This window comes from Babylonia areolata, chromosome 24, assembly GCF_041734735.1.
Source record: "Babylonia areolata isolate BAREFJ2019XMU chromosome 24, ASM4173473v1, whole genome shotgun sequence".
NCBI classification, from domain to species: Eukaryota; Metazoa; Mollusca; class Gastropoda; order Neogastropoda; family Buccinidae; genus Babylonia; species Babylonia areolata.
In genome coordinates, this window is record NC_134899.1 from 8,379,323 (window position 1) to 8,403,171 (window position 23,849).

At 40.7% G+C, this 23,849-nt stretch overlaps 2 protein-coding genes across 2 annotated transcripts in view; one reads left to right on the forward strand and one right to left on the reverse strand.

Annotated features, from left to right (window-relative positions):
- The first annotated feature begins 3,460 nt into the window (after window positions 1-3,460).
- On the forward strand, window positions 3,461-12,255 carry LOC143298917 (microsomal glutathione S-transferase 2-like). The gene is made up of 5 exons (XM_076611948.1): window positions 3,461-4,172; window positions 4,700-4,799; window positions 6,000-6,070; window positions 8,043-8,124; window positions 9,110-12,255. Exons 1-5 carry the CDS (start codon window positions 4,103-4,105, stop codon window positions 9,249-9,251), a joined length of 465 nt encoding a protein of 154 aa, XP_076468063.1. The 5' UTR covers window positions 3,461-4,102; the 3' UTR covers window positions 9,252-12,255.
- A 255-nt stretch (window positions 12,256-12,510) lies between these two features.
- Window positions 12,511-23,849, reverse strand: part of LOC143298484 (BBSome complex member BBS7-like) — a 30,831-nt gene continuing 19,492 nt past the window's right edge. Inside the window, exons 11-19 of the mRNA XM_076611295.1 lie at window positions 23,455-23,554; window positions 22,366-22,558; window positions 21,068-21,142; window positions 19,851-20,053; window positions 17,513-17,677; window positions 16,454-16,563; window positions 15,873-15,976; window positions 15,069-15,192; window positions 12,511-14,108 (exon numbers count right to left, since the gene is read on the reverse strand). Coding sequence (XP_076467410.1) covers window positions 13,972-14,108; window positions 15,069-15,192; window positions 15,873-15,976; window positions 16,454-16,563; window positions 17,513-17,677; window positions 19,851-20,053; window positions 21,068-21,142; window positions 22,366-22,558; window positions 23,455-23,554 — 1,211 coding nt within the window. The 3' untranslated portion in view covers window positions 12,511-13,971. The remainder of the gene's footprint in view (window positions 14,109-15,068; window positions 15,193-15,872; window positions 15,977-16,453; window positions 16,564-17,512; window positions 17,678-19,850; window positions 20,054-21,067; window positions 21,143-22,365; window positions 22,559-23,454; window positions 23,555-23,849) is intronic.

The following is a 23,849-nucleotide window of genomic DNA, read 5'->3' on the forward strand; positions in this document are numbered from 1 at the left end:
TGCAGAACATTTGCGTCACTTTCCAGAAAGACATTTGGTAGATACACACTTGTTTAACATTTCGCTAAATATTTCATTGGCTTTGTTTTTTTTCCTTTTTCCTTTCAGATCTGTATATTTTTCTTTTCACAAGTACACACCAACACACACATGAACGCTCTCATGTACGCGTCCCCCCCCCCTCCACCTCCCTCGAACAACCAGATCGCGCGCGCGCGCGCGCACACACACACACACACACACACACACACACACACACACACACACACGCACAAAGACACTCGCACATCGTTTCACATGTATCAACTCGGTGACTTCTTAATTATCCTTCATCCTCCTCAGTCCCTTCTTCAGTCTCATATTATCAGTGGTAGTAGTCGCTGTTGTTGTTTGTTGTAGCATCACCAGATCATCAAGTTGTGATTGTTACTATATTTTCATGATCATCATTGTCATCATCATTTCTTCCTGTAAATAAGTACCCTTTTTTTCTTTTTCTTTTTTTTTTAACACTGGTAACAGATCTGTCGTTGCATGATCTGCCTACAACAATTTAGGGTAGGTATACTATTTGGTCAAAAAGATGTGTTTGATAACAATCTGAAAACAAGCAAGGGACTGGAGAGAATAAATGATGATGGGGAAAACAATCGCCATTAAAACTGAAGCTCTGGCTACGTGTGTTTGATAAAGAACATATTGACAGTACAACGACAATGTACATTATCAATTTAGAGGGTCCTGATGATATTTTAAATGCATGTATTACTGAAGATAAAATTAACTCAGCCATCAAAAGACTGAAGAAAGGCAAAAGTGCCGGTGAAGACATGATTCGTAATGAATATATCATTAACAGTGTTCCTTTGCTGACAGAAACATATTGTAAATTATTTAACAAGATACTGGACGAAGGTGTTGTACCAGAAAAATGGGTATCCGGCTTGATATTGGCATTGTATAAAGGCAAAGGTGATACACTTGACTGTGATAATTATAGGGGAATAACTTTGCTCAGTTGTGTTGGAAAACTATTCACTACAGTGTTAAACGCTAGACTGACTGATTATATCAATGTAAACAATACACTTTCAGGGGACCAAGCAGGATTTAGACAGTCCCATTCTACATTAGATCAAATGTTTGTTTTGAAATCACTCATTGATATTTTCTCCATGAAAAAGAAGAAACTTTACTGTGCTTTTGTTGATTTAAAAAAGCCTTTGATTCAGTTTGGAGAAGTGGGTTATGGCAAAAACTTGTTCATGAAGGCGTGAATGGTAAAATTTTGCGTGTCAGAATGAACATGTTTGATAGAATTAAGTCATGTGTGTTTTTACATGGTGAAAGATCTGATTTCTTTAGCATTTGTAAGAGTGTACGACAAGGAGAAAATCTCTCGCCTTTGCTTTTTTTCTCTGTATCTCAGTGATTTAGAGTTGTATTTGACTGAGCATAAGAGTCCATCTGTTGATCTTTTATTGAATGTTAACATTTCAGACTTAGATAGTTACATGCGATTATTTGTACTCAGTCTTGTATGCAGATGACACAATTTTACTTTCGGGGACGAAAGAAGGATTACAACAGTCCCTCAATGTTTTTTACAAATATTGTTTAAAATGGAAACTAGTGGTTAATGCAAAGAAAACTAAAGTGATGATATTTAATTCTACAAACAAGTTAAAGCCTGTTTTTAAGTTTGGTGATGCATGTTTGGATGTTGTCGATTCTTTTAAATATCTTGGTATCGAATTTAGTAGAAACAGAACTTTTTACAAAGCTAAAAAAAAATATTTATGAACAGGCTCAAAAAGCTATGTTTTCGTTACTTCAGTCAGCCAGAAATCAAGATTTACCTTTACATGTCGTTCTGGATATGTACCAGTCTATGATTGTCCCTATTTTGTTGTATGGTGCAGAAATACGGGGTTATGAAAATGTAGGTATACTTGAAAAATTAGAATTGAAATTTTTTAAACGCTTGTTCAAACAGAACAAGAATACTATGACCCAAATTGTTTATGGAGAAACTGATATCTATCCAATTAGTGTGTTAGTGAAAATGAGATTAGTTCGATTTTGGACCAGCTTAGTGATATCAAACACAGAAAAATATTCTGGGAAAATATATTTGATATTACTTGATTTATATCGAAATGGTATCAATTCTTCAAAATGGATGAGTTGTATCAGACAAATTTTAATAGAAACAGGGTATGACTATGTTTGGGATGCTCAATTCTTCTTGGAGAGGGAATCTTTTTTTCTGCAAGAATGTCAACATCGCTTTGGGAGATAGTTTTCAAAATCTATGGAGACAGGCTCCAGAGGCAAGTAGTAAAATTTGATATTTGTTTTATCGAAATTTCAAAAGTGGATTTGGTAGAGAAAAATATATCAGATTTCGAAGTAGTAATAATAAGTTGGAAATAGAAACAGGGAGACACAAAGGCATACCACGAGAGTTACGGCTTTGTAAGGTTTGTAACATGTCTGTGATTGGGGATGAGTTTCATTTTATAATGGAATGTCCCAATTATTATCAGTTACGAAATAGATATGTTCCTAAAAAATATTTGTCTCCAAAATCAGTTTTTAATTTCTGTATTATGCTCAAAGGAGGGGGAAAAAAGTCATTTTAGCTGAAAGTAAGATAACTAGGTTTGCAAATGTTGCCTAGCTACACTTTTGGAGTTAAAGACATTTGTGTTTTCTCAACTTTTATGCGACATTGTTGTGTATTCGGAAATGTTTGTTCTGGGCCTGAAAAGATTATTTTGCAGTAATCCTCTATACTCCAACAGGGGTGAACTGAAAGGATAATTAAAACTTGAAACTTGAAACTCAGTGACTGATCGAGTGAATCGCCTGACCCAGTGAGATTGTGTGTGCTTCGGTGATGTTAGCGTCATGCAGTGGGTTGTGAGGGTTTTCTAATGCTTTGAAGTAGGTCTTAACCTGTTCTAACTTGTTTCTCGGGTCTGCACTGAAGGAAGGTCAAGCAGGTATCGCATGGTTTCCGTGGGCGTGTCTTTTGTTGTTCCAAGGATCAGCCTCATAGCTTCATTTTTAACCCTTTCTAATTTTAGGAGGTTGCTTTGAGATGGTGTTGTTAGCCCAAGGCCGTAGTCGATCACACTGGGGACAAGTTATTGGCAGGAAGAGGTGGCGTTGTTCAATACCTTTGGTTGCCATTGCTTTTAAGACTGAAAGGCCCTTTTTGCATTTGAGAACAGTTATTTTCCGTATGTTTTCTGAAGGTCAGCATCCTGTCGAACTATATTCCTAGGTAGCATAGGCATTCGGTTTCCTCGATCTGAATCCTGTCGAATGGCACAGGTGGTGGTGATTTGCTCGCGTTCTGTCCGACAGTTTCGTGTATTCCCGAAGATAAAAATAGCGCATCTTACTTGGTTGTAAGCTTCTTGAAAAGCTTCATGCACACCGACATTCCGACAACGGAAGCAAGGAACTATGAAGTTGCCAACTATCGCGAAGTTGTTAACTACGGCAGTAAGGTTTCATGCATAAGACCCCAGTATTAGTCCACTGGGGCCTAATGCATGAAACCGTACTAAACACATAGTTGCCAACTAAACAAAAGTTGACAACTAAATAACGAATGCATGAAACCTCACTTCCGGATTTTCGACCGAAGTTGGCTCGCAATCCGGTTTGTTTCGGATCAGTGCGCGGTAAACAACCTGTGTCAGTGATTGGTGAAACGGTCTTTCGCACAACCACACTTTTGCAAAGTCGCAAGGGTCAAATCATCTCTGAGCTCGGGATTGCTTTACTTTCAGTCTGACATCATCTTAGACGTACAGACTGTAAATAAATAAACGAACGGATTGCTTTACACTTCCGCCACGCTCTGATGTGGCGTTCCCTTCATTCAATCCGTCTTTCCGTGCTGGTTCAGAGTGCTTCTGCACCTCGCGCGCAACTAAAGGTCGCCACATGAGAACACCTTGGTAATAACTGAAGAGACAAGGTAGGCGGAGAGTGTGTCTGCAGGCCTCCGAGCTGGACAGAACCGTTTGTGCCCAAACAGATAGTTTTGTTGAGAAGCAGACGACGGACGTACACCTTCATCATCATGACAGCGATTGAGCTGGAGGCTATCATTTACCCTAGTATCGTCACGCTGTTGGCGGCCTTCCAGCTCAGTGAGTAAACGATCTATCTATATATCTGTCTATCTATCCATCAAAATATCAGTAATGATAAGTAATAAGCAGACGATGCAAGGGAGATAATAGGTCTTCAACCTTCACCCTGAAAAAGGTCAAAGGGCGAGCGGATTTCCAACAGTCTATCTATATATCTATCAATTTTTATTCATATCGCTATCAGTCAGTCTCTGTCTGTATAACCACACACACACACACAGATTATGTTACGTTAGTATAGGAAGGATTACTTTCCAAACCCTCAACACACCGCACCCTTGTTCTTACATCAAGCAACAACAAACAATAATATTGTATGATTCTGAGCATGTAAAGTTCTGAAATTCACGTCCTTTTCTGTCCATCACAATCCCTCACTCTTTTTATTAAAACAAATGTAAAAACAACCTTTTTCAAACAGTCTCTGCAAACGTGTTATTGTTAAGCACTTTGGGAGATTTGAAAGGGCTATATGAATGGACCTGTATTATTATTATTGTTATTATTATTATGACTTTCCTCAGCACACTTTGCAAGAAGGGTGGGCTTTGCCCGCAAGAAATGCAATGTCCCCTACCCCCAGATGACAGGAGATGCCACCTTTGAACGAACGCTGCGTGCTCAGTGAGTAGTTTTTTTCTTTTTCTTTTTTTCTTTCATTTTTTTGGAGGGGGGAGGGGGGTGGGGTATGAAGGATATTAATTCTATTATTTGCTGACATGATAAGAATATACATTTTATGGTAAAAATGATCTCATTTTATGCAGATGCTGTGCATTTAGTTTGGCAAGATTTCAGTCACCTTTCAAGAAATTTGGCATGCTGCATGAAGAACTTCTGAGTTTTGTTAATTGTGGTTATTATCACTGGCCTATCTTCATGCCGTTTGAGCGGTATTGCACTCAGGCTGCTCACCCTGAAGCCCACACCCAGGTCTGTCTGCTGCGCTCACAGCACGGAAAGTCCCTTGAAAGCCATCAGTATTAGGTCCACACAGAGCCACGCTCACCAGAAGAGAGAGGGAAGATTGAAACTTGGGTCACCATGACAGCAGGGCATGAAAAGCCACAGGAGTTGGGACAGTTGTTTTTTTTCCTATATTTGATGATGAATGATGATGACAATTCTGTCATGGATCATGGTTCATGGGGATTTTTTGCTTTTCTAAATGGAATGCTCCCAGCCCTAATATAACATTACATCATGATCTGCTTGACTGGAACTAGCGCCTGAACCCCCTTCGTGAGTGTATGCAAGCAGAAGATCAAATATGCATGTTAAAGATCCTGTAATCCATGTAATTGTTTGGTGGGTTAAGGAGACATGAAAATACCCATCATGCATCAACCACAACAGTCACCAGCAAGTCGATGTTGATCATATAACGGAAAGAAGAAGAATTGATATAGAAAACACTCACACACACACGCATGCACGCACACACGCATGCACGCACACACGCACACATGCACATAAAAGACCTGCAGACACAGTTTATACTCGTCCATAAATGTTTCTGCAAACATACACACACGCACTCCTGCTCATACGTATGCACATAAGCGTACACACACACTCCACACAAGCCATGTATACAACTCGTGTAAAACATGCATACCTCTTTACTTGTGAAATTATCGCTTTTAACAATTAATGAGCTGTTAAGCTGAAAAACAAGTGCACACACACACACACACACACACACACACACACACACACACACACACGTGTGTGTGTGTGTGTGAATTTCTTTTTTTTTAATAACAACCGCAACAGTCAACCAACCAGCCAAAGGATGTAAAAATATGTTGATATAATGTGCAGACAAAACACCTTGGAATTCTTCCCAGTCTTCATGGCTTGTTTGTGGATGTCTGGTCTCTTCTTCAACCAAGGTAAGATATCAAGATTTCAAGATTTCAATCAACCAGTGGTCCCTTCTGGGGGCATGGAGGATTTCAGAAAACAGCATACTGAAAACCACAACTAAACTTACCCTAGCACTTTCATCAAAGGTAGAATAAGTGTTCACATTTTGTTTATGTATATGAAGTGTCCAATGCAACATTGCAAGTTTTAATGAATTTTACTGTGTCTTAACGAGTTCTAAGCTCAAACGAATTTGTTTAATCCGAAGATACCTCACAGGTGATACGACAAAAACACTAGTCACCTCATTTGTTCTTTCCAGATTAGATTTCTGTAATTCGTTAATAATAGGTTTGTCTTCTGTCATAGAACCTCTACAAAAAGTCCAAAACTCAGCTGCTCATCTGATCTTGAAAGCCTCTCACAGACAACCATGCACTCCTCATCTTTATAATTAAGTTACACTGGCTTCCAGTATCTGAAAGAATCAAATTTGAAATAGCTTGTATATGTTTCAATTCACTGAATGGTTCTGCACCATCATTATTTCTGACCTGGTCAAAGTGTACAGTCCACCCCACCCAGGCTTGCGTTCTTCATCTTTCAAACGCATGTTCAAAATCCTGTGTTACAGATGCAAGTACAATCATTTCTGAACATTTACACACTGTGGCCCTTGGTTTTGGAAATCTCTACCTTAGAACATCAGACTGCTCCACTATAAAATCTTTCAAGTCTATTCTTAAAACATACTTGTTCAAACAATATTTTAAACTATAGATCATTCTCTCCCCAGACTGTCTTTATTTGTGTGCGTCAATGTGTTTGTGTGAAGTCTGGGGTGAGGCGTGAGTCTTAAGTGTTGTTTTAGTGAGTTTGTATCATGATATTTTATGATGTGGATGAGGTGAAAGAGCAGTGTGGTCGTAATGTTAGTGAGTTCTATATCTTAACATGTAACTATGGGAGTTAGTTAAGAGAGCTGTATGAGTCGTGAGTGATGTTACTCTGTTTTTAAGTGATTAGTAAGTGGTATCTAATCTCTTTTTTTAATTACGTTCCTGTTCCTTATTTATGATAGGTGTATTGTTAAAGGCACCTGGAGCTGCAGGGTAAACGCTATACAAAAGTACATTACTCTTATAATTATGAACAAAACTTGTTTGCTTGCGGAAAACCAATCACACAGAGGAAACAGAAAGTTTGAAGTTGAATAAGTTGTTGGACTTCGGGGGAGGGGGGAACAGAGAATTGGGGGGATTGAAACAGACAGTTCAAACAAAGACTGATGATGATTGAGAGATCTCACCATTCTTTGTTTTTAGCTACCACAGTCCCCACCCAAACACACATCCTGCATTTTTGTTTAGTTTATCATATTTTTAATGTTTTTCATTTTAGAATTTGTTTTGTGATTGATTTTCTCGCATTTAGGTGTTTTAGTAGTTGGTTGTTTTTTTGTTTTTTTTGTTTTTTTTATTCATTTCTTTAATTAAGTTAATTGTGAGAACAATGTAACATAAATCTGACAATGTATTTCATGAGGACATGATGGTGTTAATAATGATGAGTGTGTGTGTGGGTATGTATGTGCATGTGTTTTTTGTTTCTGTGTGGGGTGGGGGGCGGGGGGGGGGGCGCATGTATGTGTGTTTGTGTGTGTGTGTGTGTTTGCGAGAGAGAGAGAGAGAGAGTGGTACCTGACTTCAGTTGGGGAAGTTAAAAATGATGGCAGGAGAGGATTGGGCCCTGCCTTCTTGTGCCAAGCCCTACACTTAGTGGATATGAATTCAGTGCCCCAATGGCTGTAAAAAGGCTGTGGGACTTTTATCCTTTTTAACTGTATCAAACTGTCGATAGTAAACAAAACGTTTATATTGTTACAGCTCTGTTAAAACTAAAACCATTTCTAATCTGTAAAAGTCCATTTTTCTCTTAAAAGTAGCTGTGTAATGTTTGTCAAGTCAAATTCTCTGGCAATATCAATGTGTTTTTCAGGTGCCTCAGCTGTCACTGGTATGGTCTACATATACAGTCGTCAGATGTATTTCAGCGGATATTCTCAAAGTGTTGAAGACAGGTGAGACATTGGAAGCAACACTTTGGTTGTTGCTTTCTTTTAATCTAACACTTTTTTCCTTGAGAGCAGTGTTCTTTATAGTGATGGTGGCCCCCTCCCCTGGACCCATGATAAACTTAGGTCCTGTGTAGTATGCATGCATTTAATACATGTAAAAGAACTCGCAACAGGAGACTCGTTCCTTGCAAAATTTTGTTGTAAAAATCCACTGTAATACATGTGTGTGGCACTGTGTGTGTGTGTGCATTTGTGTGTGTGTATGAATGACCCAGGTGTAAAACCAGGAGGAGGTACAGATTGAGGCTGTTCAAACTGTTCATCCTCCATCTCCATTCATCCTCAAGGCCAGTCCTTCCTGCAGTTTTGGAAGGGGAAGACAGTTTGATGAATAGCATGTTGCAAGTCTATGAATCAGTTTTGTCCTATGGTTAACTGTGGAGTTTGGCCAGCACATACAATTGCAGCAACTCTATTAATGAGTATTGACTGTACATGACTCACGAAAGTATGGGTTCATTAACTCGCAGTCAGAAATGATAAGCTTAACTGTAACACCACGTAAACAAATATGAATTAGATGAGTCTGAAATACTTAAAAGAGGTCTGTGAATCAGTCCAAAGTTTTAGAGTCCACCAACAAGGTTTTAAAGCTGAATTGAATTGAAACACTTAAAAATGTCTCTCATATATATTTTAAGTACACATTTCTTTGTATGACTATATACTTTTATACTAGTAATCTGATAAAATTCCTTGCTGCCCTTGTGGTGTTCTGTCTCAAGGCCTGATGACTGTGTTGAGTTTGATATGAAGGTCAGGCATCTGCTCGTTGCAGATGTGGTGTAGCGTGTATAGATCAGTTCACATGCTACAACACCTTCTTCAAACTGAAAGTGTCCTTCATTAAAAAGAAAAGCAGTGTGGGATCTTACTGAACAAAATTCCAACATCAGTGATTGAATGGATGACCATTTTCTCATTTCAGGATTCCAGGTTTCAAGCTGGGGGTGAAGTGCCTGATGCTGATGCTAGGAATGTCAGTGTGTGGCTTCATCATGACATTGCTGCACATGTACTACGGCATCGATCTGGATTTGGTGGTTCGGTCCTGGTTCAAACTCATATAGGTGGTTTCATCAAGCTGGAAACACTGGAATCAGCAGCCGATATGCGATGGTCATATATACAGGCTTCAAAAAAAATTTAAGGACCACTTCAATAAAGCAGACCTGTACATTTTCATGAAATAAAATATTGAGAGATGATTGATATTATGCATGTTTATGCCTTTCCTTTGATAACACAAATAGCTGTTTTGAGCACAGACACATCATGAACAGCTAGGAAAATGCATTTGAAAAATCTGTGTTGAAGCCAAAAATGAACTGCTGTTGAATTATTCATAAACAAAAGCTGTGTTTTTTCTTTGTAATTGTCCACAGTGCTGATCAAATTGATCATGGATATATCTGTAGACATATCGATATGAAAAAAGAAATATATGAAATTTGTGACACTGTGTGATTGGCATTTGTTATATGTGTGCTACAGTTTGACTTGCGCGATGAGTTTGTTTAAAGTGAAGAGGAGTTGCGCAACGTCGACCTCACTCTCTCGTCCGGGTCCACCAATTTCCAGTGGCAAGACTAATAATAAGCAAGTGCATTTTAAGACGCTTATTCCCTTGGAGAGCTCTAAGCGCCATTACAATTTCTTAAGAAGGCAAGATGATTTACACACTTATCCACAAAACTATGCTCATCCACACACAAGTATATATAATAATTATCTACACTTATCAACAAAAAAGGTATGCACACACACACACACACACACACATATATATATATATATATTTATGTATAAAATATTGAAAGGTTACACCTGGTGTTAACGTATTCAGCATACCAGTGCTCACTGTCAGAATAAGTCAAATCACATGAAACAGTGACTTGAAAAGAAAACAGATGGATTGAAGCAGTTTGGTCACAGAATGGCTACCATCATTGACACTTCATCCCTTGCTTAAAATCAGCATTTCAGTATTTGAACCTTCTGGTGGAACATAAAGAGCACCAGTTAAAATAGTCATTTGCACTTGGTTCATATGTCAACTTTGTTTTTGTCTAAACTGTTCTATACTGTTTGTGTTGCTTTGCTCTGGTGATTAGGTAGTGATGTTATTTATAACACTGTGGTGGGCACTAGCTGTCCATCCTGCTGTGTTGTTATTTGCCTACATGGCCTTTTTCTGTATTTTTGTGTGTCTGAAAATTTTTTGTCTTTTTATTTTATTTTTATTTTACTACCATTATTATTATTATTATGATGATCATTGTCATCATCGTCATTATTATTATTATTATTATTGTCTTTTTTCTTCTTTTTTTCTTTTTTTTCTCAAGGCCTGACTAAGCACATTGGGTTACACTGCTGGTCAGGCATTTGCTTGGCAGATGTGTTGTAATGTATATGGATTTGCCTGAACGCAGTAACACCTCCTTGAGATACTTATACTGATACTGAAGATTTTTTTTAATCTGGGTATGATAGATTAAGAGGAATGGCAGATGTCCTCAGCACAGCTTAGTCTCATTTGCCTGCAGGTGCTTCATAGTTAACTCAGTGCGGATGATGGAACGCTATAGCGTTCCGGACGATGGAATGCAATAGCCGTTTCAACAATTAAAATTTTTTCCACATTTTCCTCATGGGGTAGCATAAAAATCGCAGCTACACCGGGCATTGCAAACATGTCAAGGGTTAAATGGAAAGTTTCTTTGTGAGGTTCCATAACTATACACTCGTTGGCCAGTCATTGACCTTGGTACCCAACATGACAAGTTAATCTGCAGACATATCGAAAATGGCATCGCAGGTGATACAAGTGGAAATTTTTGGAGCAAACTAGACCATGACAGCAGCTTTTTACTGCTGCTGAAGTGATTGAAATGCTTCAAACTGAAGGTTTCGACATCAGCGAGAATGATGAAGATGTTGAATAAAGTATCTGCAGTGAAGAAAGCAGCTACCAGCAAGAAGGTATTGACAGTGACTCGGCTTCTGAAGGCTGTGAAGAGAGGGAGGGGGGTGGGTGTACACACGATGTGAGAAGAGGGGTCAGTGGGTCAAGTACGGGGAGTTTCATTCAGTTTCTGTTTTGTATTTTTTGTGATTTTTTTCCTAACTCTAACAAATGAGTCGTCTGCAGGGGAAAGCAAGGGAGAAAACTATTTGTCCGGAGTAAGTTAAGATAATATGTCATGAACTGTGTTGTTTTGCAGTGTTCGTTCGTTCATTCTTTCGCTTAACGTCTATCCACATTTGTGATTTTAGACGAAAGTCCATCATCTCCCACACTCCACCCATGCCTTCAATAATCACTACTTTCCCTGTTCCTCTCTCCTCAATTTGCTTTTTTTCTTTTTTTTAGTGTGTGTGTTTAACAGAGTTTTGTGATTAATGCATTTGAATTTTTTGTCAAGATGGGCAGTCCTGATATGGTCCTGTGCGGTCTGCTGGACTGTAGGCAACAATGACAAATGTAAAAAAAAAATGTTTGGGACATTCTATTTTGTTTCATGCACACACCAGTCACATGTTTAACCATCAAATGTATTCTATGTTTGGACTTCTGTTTTGTTTGAGACACACCACAGTCACACATTTAACAGTCAAATGAATTTTTCAAGTTTTTTATTTTTTTTCTCTCAAAACTAAAACAAAAAGCGGCATGATAACATAAAATGTTCATGTTCTCTTTTTCCACCACAAATATCTCCACACAACTTTTCAGTAATAAACTTTCTTAATTATAAGTGTTGTTTTATTATTTCAGTATGGACGGAAATAAATACACACACACACACACACACACACACACACACAAGCCTGCTCACAAACAAACACATACAATGCATGCGTGTGCACACACACAGATTAAGAAATATGCACATTCAAATGTGTACGCACACACACCCAACAGTTAATAGTTATATCTGACCTTGGACCATCACCTGTACTTTATAAGTTTATTGCTTTGCTTTTTGTTTTTTTCATCCACAGTCATATTAACAGCAAACGTGGGCTCAGGGTTCATACAGGTTTTACCATTTTTTGGTAGGAATTTGTTGGGTTTTTTTTAATTAAAAAAAAAAAAAAAGATGATAAGAAACTAGGGAGAGCTGGACAGTACAAGGGCTTCAGATAATAATAATAATACTAATATATAAAATAAATAAATAAATGACTTGCTTTCTTAAAGTCCTTAAAAGTGTACAAAAAATGACAGAGGGTTGTTATTAATTTTATTTGGGCTTTCTATATTATTAACCCCCCCCCCCCCCCCCCCCCCCCCAACCCCCCACCCTCGCCCCACACCTCTTCTTTTCTTCTTCTTCTTCGTTCGTGGACTGCAGCTCCCACGTTCACTTGTATGTACACGAGTGGGCTTATACGTGTATGACCGTTTTTACCCCGCCTTGTAGGCAGCCATACTCCGCTTTCGGGGGTGTGCATGCTGGGTATGTTCTTGTTTCCATAACCCACCGAACGCTGACATGGATTACAAGATCTTTAACGTGCGTATTTGATCTTCTGCTTGCATATACACACGAAGGGGGTTCAGGCACTAGCAGGTCTGCACATATGTTGACCTGGGAGATCGGAAAAATCTCCACCCTTTGCCCACCAGGCGCTGTCACCGTGATTCGAACCCGGGACCCTCAGACTGAAAGTCCAACGCTTTAACCACTCGGCTACTGCGCCCGTTGCCCCACACCAAATATATTGGTACTCAGAATAATGCACCCTTCCAGATTTCTGATGCAATAGTTTGACATTTCAGTGTCCTGAAGCCCCCTTGACCGCGGCTGCCGACAAGTATGCTCATCACTGAAAAGCTTTCACATCACCGAGATGTGACACAGCTTACAGGTCAGGATGTCAGTCACCACTCTGTGTTTGGATGTCTTCCTCTTGGGACTATATTACTTACTTTTGTTCAGCAAAATCAATGACACCGCTGACAAGAACACACAACAAAAAGTAGCAACTTCACCTCAAACTTCTGCCACACTGATCCCACTTCACCAAGGGTCAGCAGTCGAGGAGGTGAACGTTTCGGAAGAGCTTTTTATAAAATTGGTGATTCAAAACCCCAACCTGTGTGAACCCTGTGGGATATTTGATGCCCGTCTCAACACAGACCCATCACAGCACACACAACCAACAACCAGCCCCCCTTCACCAACACAACACTACAGACTATAATTTTATCAGACACAGCACACACACACACACACACACACAAACACACACACAGATTCAATGATCATCACAGGTTTCAGATCACTTCTGTGAACATCAAGTTCTCCGCCCCCTCTCCTCTACCTGTCTCCAGCCCTGACATCCCTGTTGTCCACACACCACAAAGAATGGACAAGAGATGGGAGAGAGAAACAAAAAAAAACTGTCACCTGGAAAACAATGTGTTTCAGAATCTTATTTTTCAAGATGCTGTCACCTTTCAGTCACTTAAAGAACTTCCTCCCGAATAGAAAATATTGCTCTTTCATTCAGAAGCAAGGCATCTTTTCTGTCACACAGTGGCACAAGTGCTGCTGAGTTTAAAAAAAAAAAAAAAGGTGACTGGAAAAGCTCTCGATTCTGTAGGTAAAGAGGTTTTCCTCATTATCTATGAATGGTAAGAGTCAGGGGAAACGATGATATGAAATACATATATGGATGACATGATGATGGTGAATGATGGAAAACTTCCAGCTGGCAACAAAAAAACAAAAGAGACTGTCCCTGAAACTGTCGGTGGGGTGGTAACAAGCAGTTCTTTCACACCTGCACCTCAAAGAACTGGCACAGGTTGTTGAAGTCGTAGTTGTCTAGGACCTCCAGGAGGGCTGGCACTTTGCTCCTCACGTTCTGACCTTTGAACTTGAACTTGTCGATGTACAGGTCCGTGATCATTCCTGGAGAAAAACAAAAAAATCATATGCGAGTTACAAGTCATGCAACAATCTGGGTGTGTGTGCATGTGTGTCTTTTTATATATCTGTTTTTGTAAGGTGCTAGAGCTATGTTCAGAGATTCAGTACATAAAGAATACACAATTTTTTTTTTAAATTATCATTATTACTGGCAAGGCAAGGATTTTGATCTGTCATTCTGTTTCTTTTTTTTATGATCTGGAAAAGAAGTGAACACAAATAAGCTGTTGCACGTACTCTGATTTCTGTACAGGGCAAATCATAATTGTTAGTTGTACAAAATACAAAACAAGGATCATTTTTTCAACAGATGTTACAACGACCAAAATAATTATGCATATTTTATGGAAATGCCAATACAGGCTCAACCACCTTCAACTTCCCCTCAAAAGAAATGAACACACCACTATCCAAAAACAAACAAACCAAATTAAATAAATGATGATAGACAGGAGAGAGGAAACAGACATTCAGAGACTCACTCAGATACATGCTTTCACCCCTGTTGGGGCATGGGAGGGGGTTGGAAAAGGGGAGTGGAAGAAGAGATGGGGGCACCAATCAGAAATCGAACTGATGGAAATTCTGATAAATGCTACCTTGATAATAACAACATCATGACAGAAAATTAAATATATGGAATGATGCAATAAATATTGATACAAATGGGCAGTCTAATCATCATGGAAGAAATCTGATATACAGCTTTGAAAGAATTAGCTGTGAAAAAAAAAAAAAAAAAAAAATGACAGCTATGGCACAATGTGACCTGGCCAATAATTAAAAATCACAAGAGAGCTTTCTTTAAAGCAGTTAACTGAGAATGTTTCCTTCCTAGTAACTTCACAGGCTTCTTCCATCATCTTGTCTTGATTTGATTAAAATGGCTAATTTTCTTCCTGAATCAAAACAGGCTGACATGCACATCACTGCCAAACTGACCGTAGAGGCGCTCCAGGTGGCAGGGCTGTCGCTTGAACTCTGTCTGCAAGGTGTCGGCATCTTCCAGAATCTGCTGGTACTCCGGGGACATGAAGCTCAGGTCATTCTCATTCACCTGCAACTCCTGTGGGACAAGCAACAACAACAAAAAATTCTTTTTAAAAAGGTGGCACTGCACAGTGGCAACACGCTCTCTGCAGGGAGAACAGCCTGAAATTCACACAGAGAAATCTGCAGAACTGAAAAAAAGGTACTACAATACAAGGCAATGTGATGCAATGCAGCACCTTCTTGGGTCACATGCTGATGTCAAGAACCAACTTTTTTAAATTCAAGTGCTAAATCCATGCCTTTCATTTGTAGCCAGCACTCTGATAACACCACCACCTGTTGCCACTGATAAATAGACCTCAACAAATGAGAAGAAATCAAAAAGGTTTCAGGTGATGAAAGCAGAATTCAGTTTTTGAGCATGTACATCTCTAACACACTGCAGCTGACAGTTCAAAACAAGAAAATTAAGCTGTCAGTGCAGTCAGAAGGGAAGTCAGAAATCAAACTGTTGGAAATTCTGACAGATGCTACCTTGATAACAACATCGTGATAGGAAATAATGATATGGAATAATGCAATAAACCAAAGCCTATCTTGATACTGATAGACAGTCTAACCTCTATGGAAGAAATACTATATACAGCACTATGAGACCACACACACACACACATGCACATGCACACACACACACAAATTTATATATCAAAAAAAGATACCAGCACTCCCTGTCCCTTTATTAGCCATACATACCTTAAGAGCATCAAGCAGCTGAACCTTTTTGGCCAGCAGTAACTGATGCTCCAGTCGGGGGTGGATGAGGGCTAGGGTGGTGGGGATTGTCTCCTCCTGGATATCTGCAAATCACCAGCGTGCGCCATGGTGACAGAGCATCTGTGTCACAGTGACTGGGGTCAAGGTTAACTAACTACACAAGCTGTACAGATGCACACACTACTACAGTCATACACATACACATCACCAGGAGTACAACCACTGAAACTGCACACACACACACACACACACACATACACACACACACACCGCCAGTACAAAAACTCAAACCCACATACATACCACACATACAAAAACCTAAACCCACACGCACACCACACATACAAAAACCCAAAACACACACACACACACACACACACTAAATATACAAAAATCCAAACCATAAACACACAACCCTAGTACAAAAACTCAAACCACACACACACACACACACACAAGTACAAAAACCAAAACCACACACACCACAAGTATAAAAACCAAAACCACATTTACACACACACTTCACAAACCTTCCCACCAAGCAAAATCTAGGGACTCACCGAATGTGATCTCTAGGCGGATCTTCTTGTTGGTGGCTTCTTTGGACAACACGTCTTTCAGAATGGAGATGGTGGAGATATTATCTGAACGGAAAATGCCTTCTCCTTTCCTGTACATAAATAAATGCATATTTATTCTTAACACACAACTTTCCGGACATGCTGTTACAGTTAACAATCAGGGAAAAAGCTTTTCCATTTCTGAAACATAAAAAACCCCACTTTCTATGCATGTTGAAATGCCCTGTTAATGATCAGATGTGTGAGTTAATTGTCCGAAAGTAATTACTAATGGAAATAATTTAAATGCCTTCCCCTTTCTTATATGTCAATATATTAATATAAAACAAAGACACTTTATGCACATGTTGTCACTATTAACAATCAGATGTGTGGGTTAAAGTGTTGTTGTTTGTTATTTGCACTTAAGCTGCCATGGGTTCTTTTTCAGTGCCCAAATGCTTGCTGCACATGGGACCTCAGTTTATCCTTTCATCCAAATGACTAGACAGTACTGGCAGACTGAGCATCTTAACCATTCTGCTTTCCCACCCCACCACCCCAACCCATCCCTACACACACACAGGTGCCAATCCCTGTCAAGTGTTTGTAGGAACAATCACAAAATTTGGTAGGAACCTTTTGAATTTGATTGGAATACTCAGACTCCGAGCCACATCAGCAAATGGTCACAGACACTGTTTGACCAAGACAACTTGATTCAGCCACGTCTCTCTTGATTTAGACAAACGATTAAGCTGATTGGTCCACTCAATGCTGTTTCAATATAAACACACACGCGATTAACTGAGCATCATCACACGAAACCAAGGTTAGTAGTGACTGCCCTGGCATTGTGATCACTAAGTCTAGAGCGTCTGTGTACTGTGATGACAGGAAAGCATGTGACCATGCTATGTAGTAGAAAATGAACTTGTCAGAACAATTTTGACGTTGACGTAACATCGGAACAAACTGTGATCAAGCGAAACAAAACATGGCGAAACCATAACAGCTGGCACCTCTGCACTCTGCACACACACACACACACACACACACCTGTAGGTACAGTCCAGCTGTGTGTTGAGGAAGGTGGAGACAAACTGGAAGGAGGCGAGGTCACCAGCAGGCGGCCGTTCCGGCATCTCTGGCAGTGTGAAGCACACCCAGGAGTGCATCTCCGCCAGGCTGAACTGGCCCGTCAGCTTCAGTGTGTTCATCGGTCTGTCACCCCATACAGGGATAATGAAAAGAATAAATGTGAAAAATACAATACAAGAAAATAAATAAATTATAAAAATCATAGGTTAACTCTCTCCGGACAAAGGAATGCTCACGCATTCCTACACAAAACGTATTCCGATTCGGACGAAGGAATGGAATAGCATTCTCCGAAAGTAAAATTCCATCGTACGCTTTACACATGATTTTGTGATTAGCCAAGCAGAGTGCACTATTCTGGGTCACTCCACAATTGAACAGTATGATTGGTCAGCCTGGGATGTGTGGCCTGTCTCGCACACACGCTGACAAAGTCACTGACCAGTCGTCTGCTCGCGTGCCAGCCTGTTAGCAAAGCGGGCTCTTCTCAGAATGCTGTGAAGAGAACAAGGCAGTGACAGCAACGTTTTAGGGTTGCCGAAGTACTTGAAATGCTACAAACTGAAGGGTCAGACATTGTGATTGAAGAGGTGGATGATGACGAAGAAGAAAGAGAATTTAATGCAGAAAGCGAGCATGGGTATGGTTATTCGGGGTGAAAAATTGGCAGTATTTTTTACATATGGCAAAACTGTAAAAATAAGATGAGAAATTTGATTTTTTTTTATATATATGTAATAGCTCAACACGTAGTAAACCAGTTCTGAAAGTTTCATTTTCTTACACAGTATTTTGTATTTTTTGTAATTTTTTTCCAAACCCTTACAAATGGGCCGTCTGTTGGGAAAAGCAAGGGAGAAAACTTGTCATCCGGAGAGAGTTAAATGTCCCACAGCCTTTTACAACCATTGAGGCTGTAAACTCACATTCACGGTGTCCTGGTGCTCACTGTAGGAAGGCGGGCCTAGTCCTCCCCTTCCGAAAAATAATAATAATTACTAATATCATAGTGAAAAATAGTAGTAGCAGTAGTAATAATAGCAACAACAACATCATCATCATCATCATCATCATAATAAAAGTGATGATAGTGAAGATTCTTTTTTAATAATAAAAAAAAGATTAAAACAAAACATAATATAAATTAAATAATCATAATAATAAGAAGAAGAATTAAAAATAATGATAACAGTCATCATGACCATAATCATAATCATAAGAATCATAATAAAGAAACAAATTATAAACACCTCAAACATATCTACCATACTGAACTGTCTTACCAGCTTCAGGGCTTTCATTGGTCTGGAATGGGAAGATGGACAATAATAATAATAATAATAATAATAAATACCAATAATATTAATAAAGTAAATAAATAAATGAATAGATAAATGAAATAAGAAGAATAGTTATAATAACAACAGTACGTTTTTACAGCACTTTCAAACATCTCAAAGCACTTTACAATAATATGTAGGTCAGACACAAAGCACACAAGAATGAATGAAGACATGACAAGCAACAAGCACACGAATGTAGGCACATACGCATGCAGGCACACACACACACACACACACACACACACACGCATGTCTTGCATTATTCAATTCAATTCATCTGGCTTCAGAGCCCAGTTAATCACATGTAATATCCATATGTCTATGTGTGTTACAAATTTATTGCCAAAAGAACGCATTTTACATTATTAATATTCTATGTGCGTTGGAACGTGGATATTGTTAACAAGCACCAAATCTTCTTTGTATTTTATTCTTTCATACATAGTTTGCGTATTCCCTTTTATCTGTGAGTATATATTCATATGACTGCATGTCTTAGTTTATGTGTGATTATTAAATCAAATATTTCATTGGTAATGTGCGCACTGTATTCTGCATTTTATTACTCTACATATAATCTGTTTACTTCCCTTTATTTTCTGTTTTATGCAACACAGATCACCGAACATGGGTAACATGGGTTATGACCTTTGCGGTATAAGACATCATTACCATAAATGGCTGTTCGTGTTGGAATGTGCAAACATGGTGTAATCATGTGCTGCTCTGTGGCGGTAATGCATACGTCACCGGTTTTTTGTCGGCAAACATGTCAAAAACAACTCTCTTTTTTTTTTCTTAGAGATAATAAAGTGTTCTTGTATCTTGTTATCTAGTAACTGGCGTCGACGAAATACAACACACGAAACAATAAGAAACTACACAATATGGTTCAACACAACACAACTTCATTTTCCCTTTCCTCCTCCTCCTACGCCACCATCCACACCCACCTGTCCTCATCCAGGGTGTGTGTGCGCTGGTGCAAGGAGAGGGGCTTAATGGGGTAGGTGCGCAGCTGGCAGGTCTTGGGCTGCAGGCGAGGGGTGATGTAGGCCTGCAGGTTGCCGTGCTGACCCTCGATCGACCGGATCTTCAGCTCCAGCCGCGTCGTGTTGGCCTGGCAACGGTACGTCGCCAGCAGGTAGTTGCCCTCCTGGCAAACGAAAGAAAGACGTTTTGTTAGGTCCAGGGACAGGCGCAATAGCCGAGTGGTTAAAGCGTTGGACTTTCAATCTGAGGGTCCCGGGTTCGAATCACGGTGGCGGCGCCTGGTGGGTAAAGGGTGGAGATTTTTCTTATCTCCCAGGTCAACATATGTGCAGACCTACTAGTGCCTGAACCCCCTTCGTGTGTATTCGCAAGCAGAAGATCAAATACGCACGTTAAAGATCCAGTAATCCATGTCAGCGTTCGGTGGGTTATGGAAACAAGAACATACCCAGCATGCACACCCCTGAAAGCAGAGTATGGCTGCCTACATGGCGGGTTAAAAACGGTCATACACGTAAAAGCCCACTCGCGCATATACGAGTGAACGTGGGAGTTGCAGCCCACGAACACAGAAGAAGAAGTTAGGTCCAGGGTGGGGGATGTCAAGATGCTTGCTGTGAAGATCCTTCAAACTGGGCAGCGAAGGAACAGCAAAGTCACTCACACACACATACACACATGCACATGCACACACAGACATGCACGCACATGTCGCACATACAGACACAAACATACACACACATGACAACACAGTCACACACACACAGACACAAACATACACACACAGAACAGCACAGTCACACACACACACACACACACACACAAACATACACACACAGAACCGCACAGTCACACACACATACACACAAACATACACACACAGAACAGCACAGTCACACACACACACACACACACACACACACACACAAACATACACACACAGAACAGCACAGTCACACACACACACACACACACACACAAACATACACACACAGAATAGCACAGTCACACACAGAGAACAGCAACAGAGACACAATCATACACACTCCACACCACACACTCTTAACACAGGCTATTTTTGCTTGCCTGTTGCCCGGGAGGATCTGCGATCACGTCTACCTGTGTACTTTGACACCGGCATGTACATCAATCACACTCATCACAGAAACGGACTCACCTCTGGGTTGCAGGCACTGAAACTGACCACCGCCGAGTTCTTCTCCACATCCAGCAAGTCCACAGGAACATCACTCTGCAACAGTGCACACGTCCTTGGTGCTAAGCTGCATGAGCAATATCAACAGTGCTAAGTTTGCTTTGTGTCAGAGTTGTTTTTTTTTCTCTCAATTCTGTAAACTAAGAAAAAGTCTTAACTCTTTCCATACGAACGGTGAAAGAGACGACTTTCACCCCAATTACAATCATCAAAATATTGCAAGCGGAAGGCTCTTATACTGAAGAGGTGAATGTTGACAAAGAATACCACAATTCTGACGACGGAAGCTAAAGTTTGGGTCATTCAGACACCCACTGGACATCCGAGGGGTCTGTGTAGAGGAGAAGAGAGGACTGGCCGTACTGAGTGAGTTAATGCTATGGAACTCACCGTTAAAAATTTGCTTAGCATTACCACACTGAGAATGTTTCCACTTCCAAAGGCTTGGCGAAATTCACACACACACTCATCCACCCCCACCCCCCACCCCCTCCCCCCCCACACACACACATCTACATAACATACACATTCACACAATGCACACATCTACACACACACACACACACACACACACACACACAACACAACAAACACTCATAACCTGTACATACACACATACCTAACACACAACTCCCACACTCCCCTCCAGGCCCTCCCACTCCATCCCCCCCCCCCACACACACACACACAACACTACACAACACAACACCCAAACCTTTTCTCCAACTGCCACACACACACACACACACACACACACACACAACACTACACGACACCCAAACCTTTTCTCCAACTGCCACACACACACACACACACACACACACACAACACTACACAACACCCAAACCCTTTCTCCAACTGCCACACACACACAGACACATATAACACACACAACACCCAAACCCTTCCTCCAACTTTCCCCCTCCCCATCTCCCTGCCCCCCACCCCCCACCCCACAACACTACACAACACCCAAAACCTTCCTCCAACTGCCCCTCCCCACAACCCCCCAGCCCCTACTACCCCCTCTCCCACTACACACACAACACTACACAACACCCAAACCCTTCCTCCCACTGTCCCAGCCCTCCCTCACCCCTCCCCCTCCCCCACATCCTCCTGCCCCCCCCCCCCCACCCCCCCTCACCAACATCTTCCGCCTGCCCCTCCCCACATCCTCCGCCCCCCTCCACCCTCCCCCTCACTACCCCCCCACACACACACACATACACATGTGCAACACCCAAACCCTTCTTTACCTGCAGCAGCACGTTATCGATGGGCGTCTGCAGCTCCAGGCTGAGGGTGTAGCTGGCGTCCTCCCTGTTGAGCACAAACTTCTCGTTGATGCTGAACAAGGGGATGGCCGACACGGCCGACTTGGAGTAGGCCGACTGCTGGTACTTCTCCCGCTCCGTCGACACTTTGGTCTGCAGTGAGTCCAGCTCCGACCTGCCCACACACACAGCCACTGCAGTCAGTCAGTCATTCAGTCAGTCAGCATCACCAGACATGGAAAAGGCAGGGTGGGGGGGGGGAAGATGGGGGGCGGGGATGGGGGGAGGAGGGAGAGAACCTGGCAAAGGTGTCTTGGTACTGCGGTTTTTTTGTTGTTATTTTTTTTGTTCTATTTATCTCACACACACACACACACACACACACACACACACACACACACACACACACACAAAATGACATGTTACCCAGCTGTACCGTTTCAAATTCAATTCTATAAAATACACGTGAGACATTGTCAATATAGGAGATAATCAAATCAAAAAACAAAAAAAAACAGAGAGAGGGAACACGTTCACACACAGACAGAAGAAGAAAGAGAGGAAAAAAATCAACAATATCCTGGACAAATACAAACAAACAAAAACAAAAACATACATCCATCCATACATACATACATACATGCATACATACATACATGCATACATGCATACATACATACATTTATACAATAACAAAAGACAGGACAGGCGTATGTCGACTGAACTGAACAACAGTAAAATATATATATATATATATGTAAAAAAGGCAAGACAAACAGGAGTTTTTTTAATGATTTTTTTAATCAATATATACGACTATCTATCTATATATCCATGCATCTATCAATCTACCTAGGTATGTATGTACATACATACACTGTATACACACACACACACACACACACACACACACACATACACACACACACACACACGCACGCACACATGCACACACACACACACGCACACACACACACACATATCCAAACCATCACTGTGGACCAATCCCATTTCCACAAAGCACAATGTATACCAGACCAAGCCCCTATCCCCATCCCACACACCACCTACTTGAGTGTGGAAATCTTAGCTGTCGCCATGGGATCCAGCTTGACCTGCGACGACCCCATCTGCTTGGTCTGCTGCTCAGAGGTCAGGCCAAACACCCAGCCTGCGAGGGGAAGAGCACCATGGGCCACATGCAGCAAGGGAATCATGCAGGGCAAGCGTCTAAGGTGTCACTTCTTTCAAGACGTAGTACTCACAAGCTGGCTTCATGTCTCCATTTTCAGACATTTTGGGTTTTTTATTCTTCACTTTGATTGAAGATTGAAATCCTGGTTAAAATAAAAATTTGTTTGTTTGTTGTTTTTGTTTTTTGTTGTTATTTTTGTTTTATTGGTGCGCCAGAATTTTGGACATTTTCTCTTCTATATTTCAATGATGATGAACAAAGATGGGGGTGA

What these genes read in the sequence shown, in the direction of transcription:
- LOC143298917 (XM_076611948.1), top strand. Translation starts at nt 4,103, where the DNA reads ATGACAGCGATTGAGCTGGAGGCTATCATTTACCCTAGTATCGTCACG. An exon ending in GTTGGCGGCCTTCCAGCTCA is followed by an intron (nt 4,173 to 4,699) that starts GTGAGTAAACGA and finishes GACTTTCCTCAG; the next exon opens with CACACTTTGCAAGAAGGGTG. An exon ending in TGGTCTCTTCTTCAACCAAG is followed by an intron (nt 6,071 to 8,042) that starts GTAAGATATCAA and finishes TGTGTTTTTCAG; the next exon opens with GTGCCTCAGCTGTCACTGGT.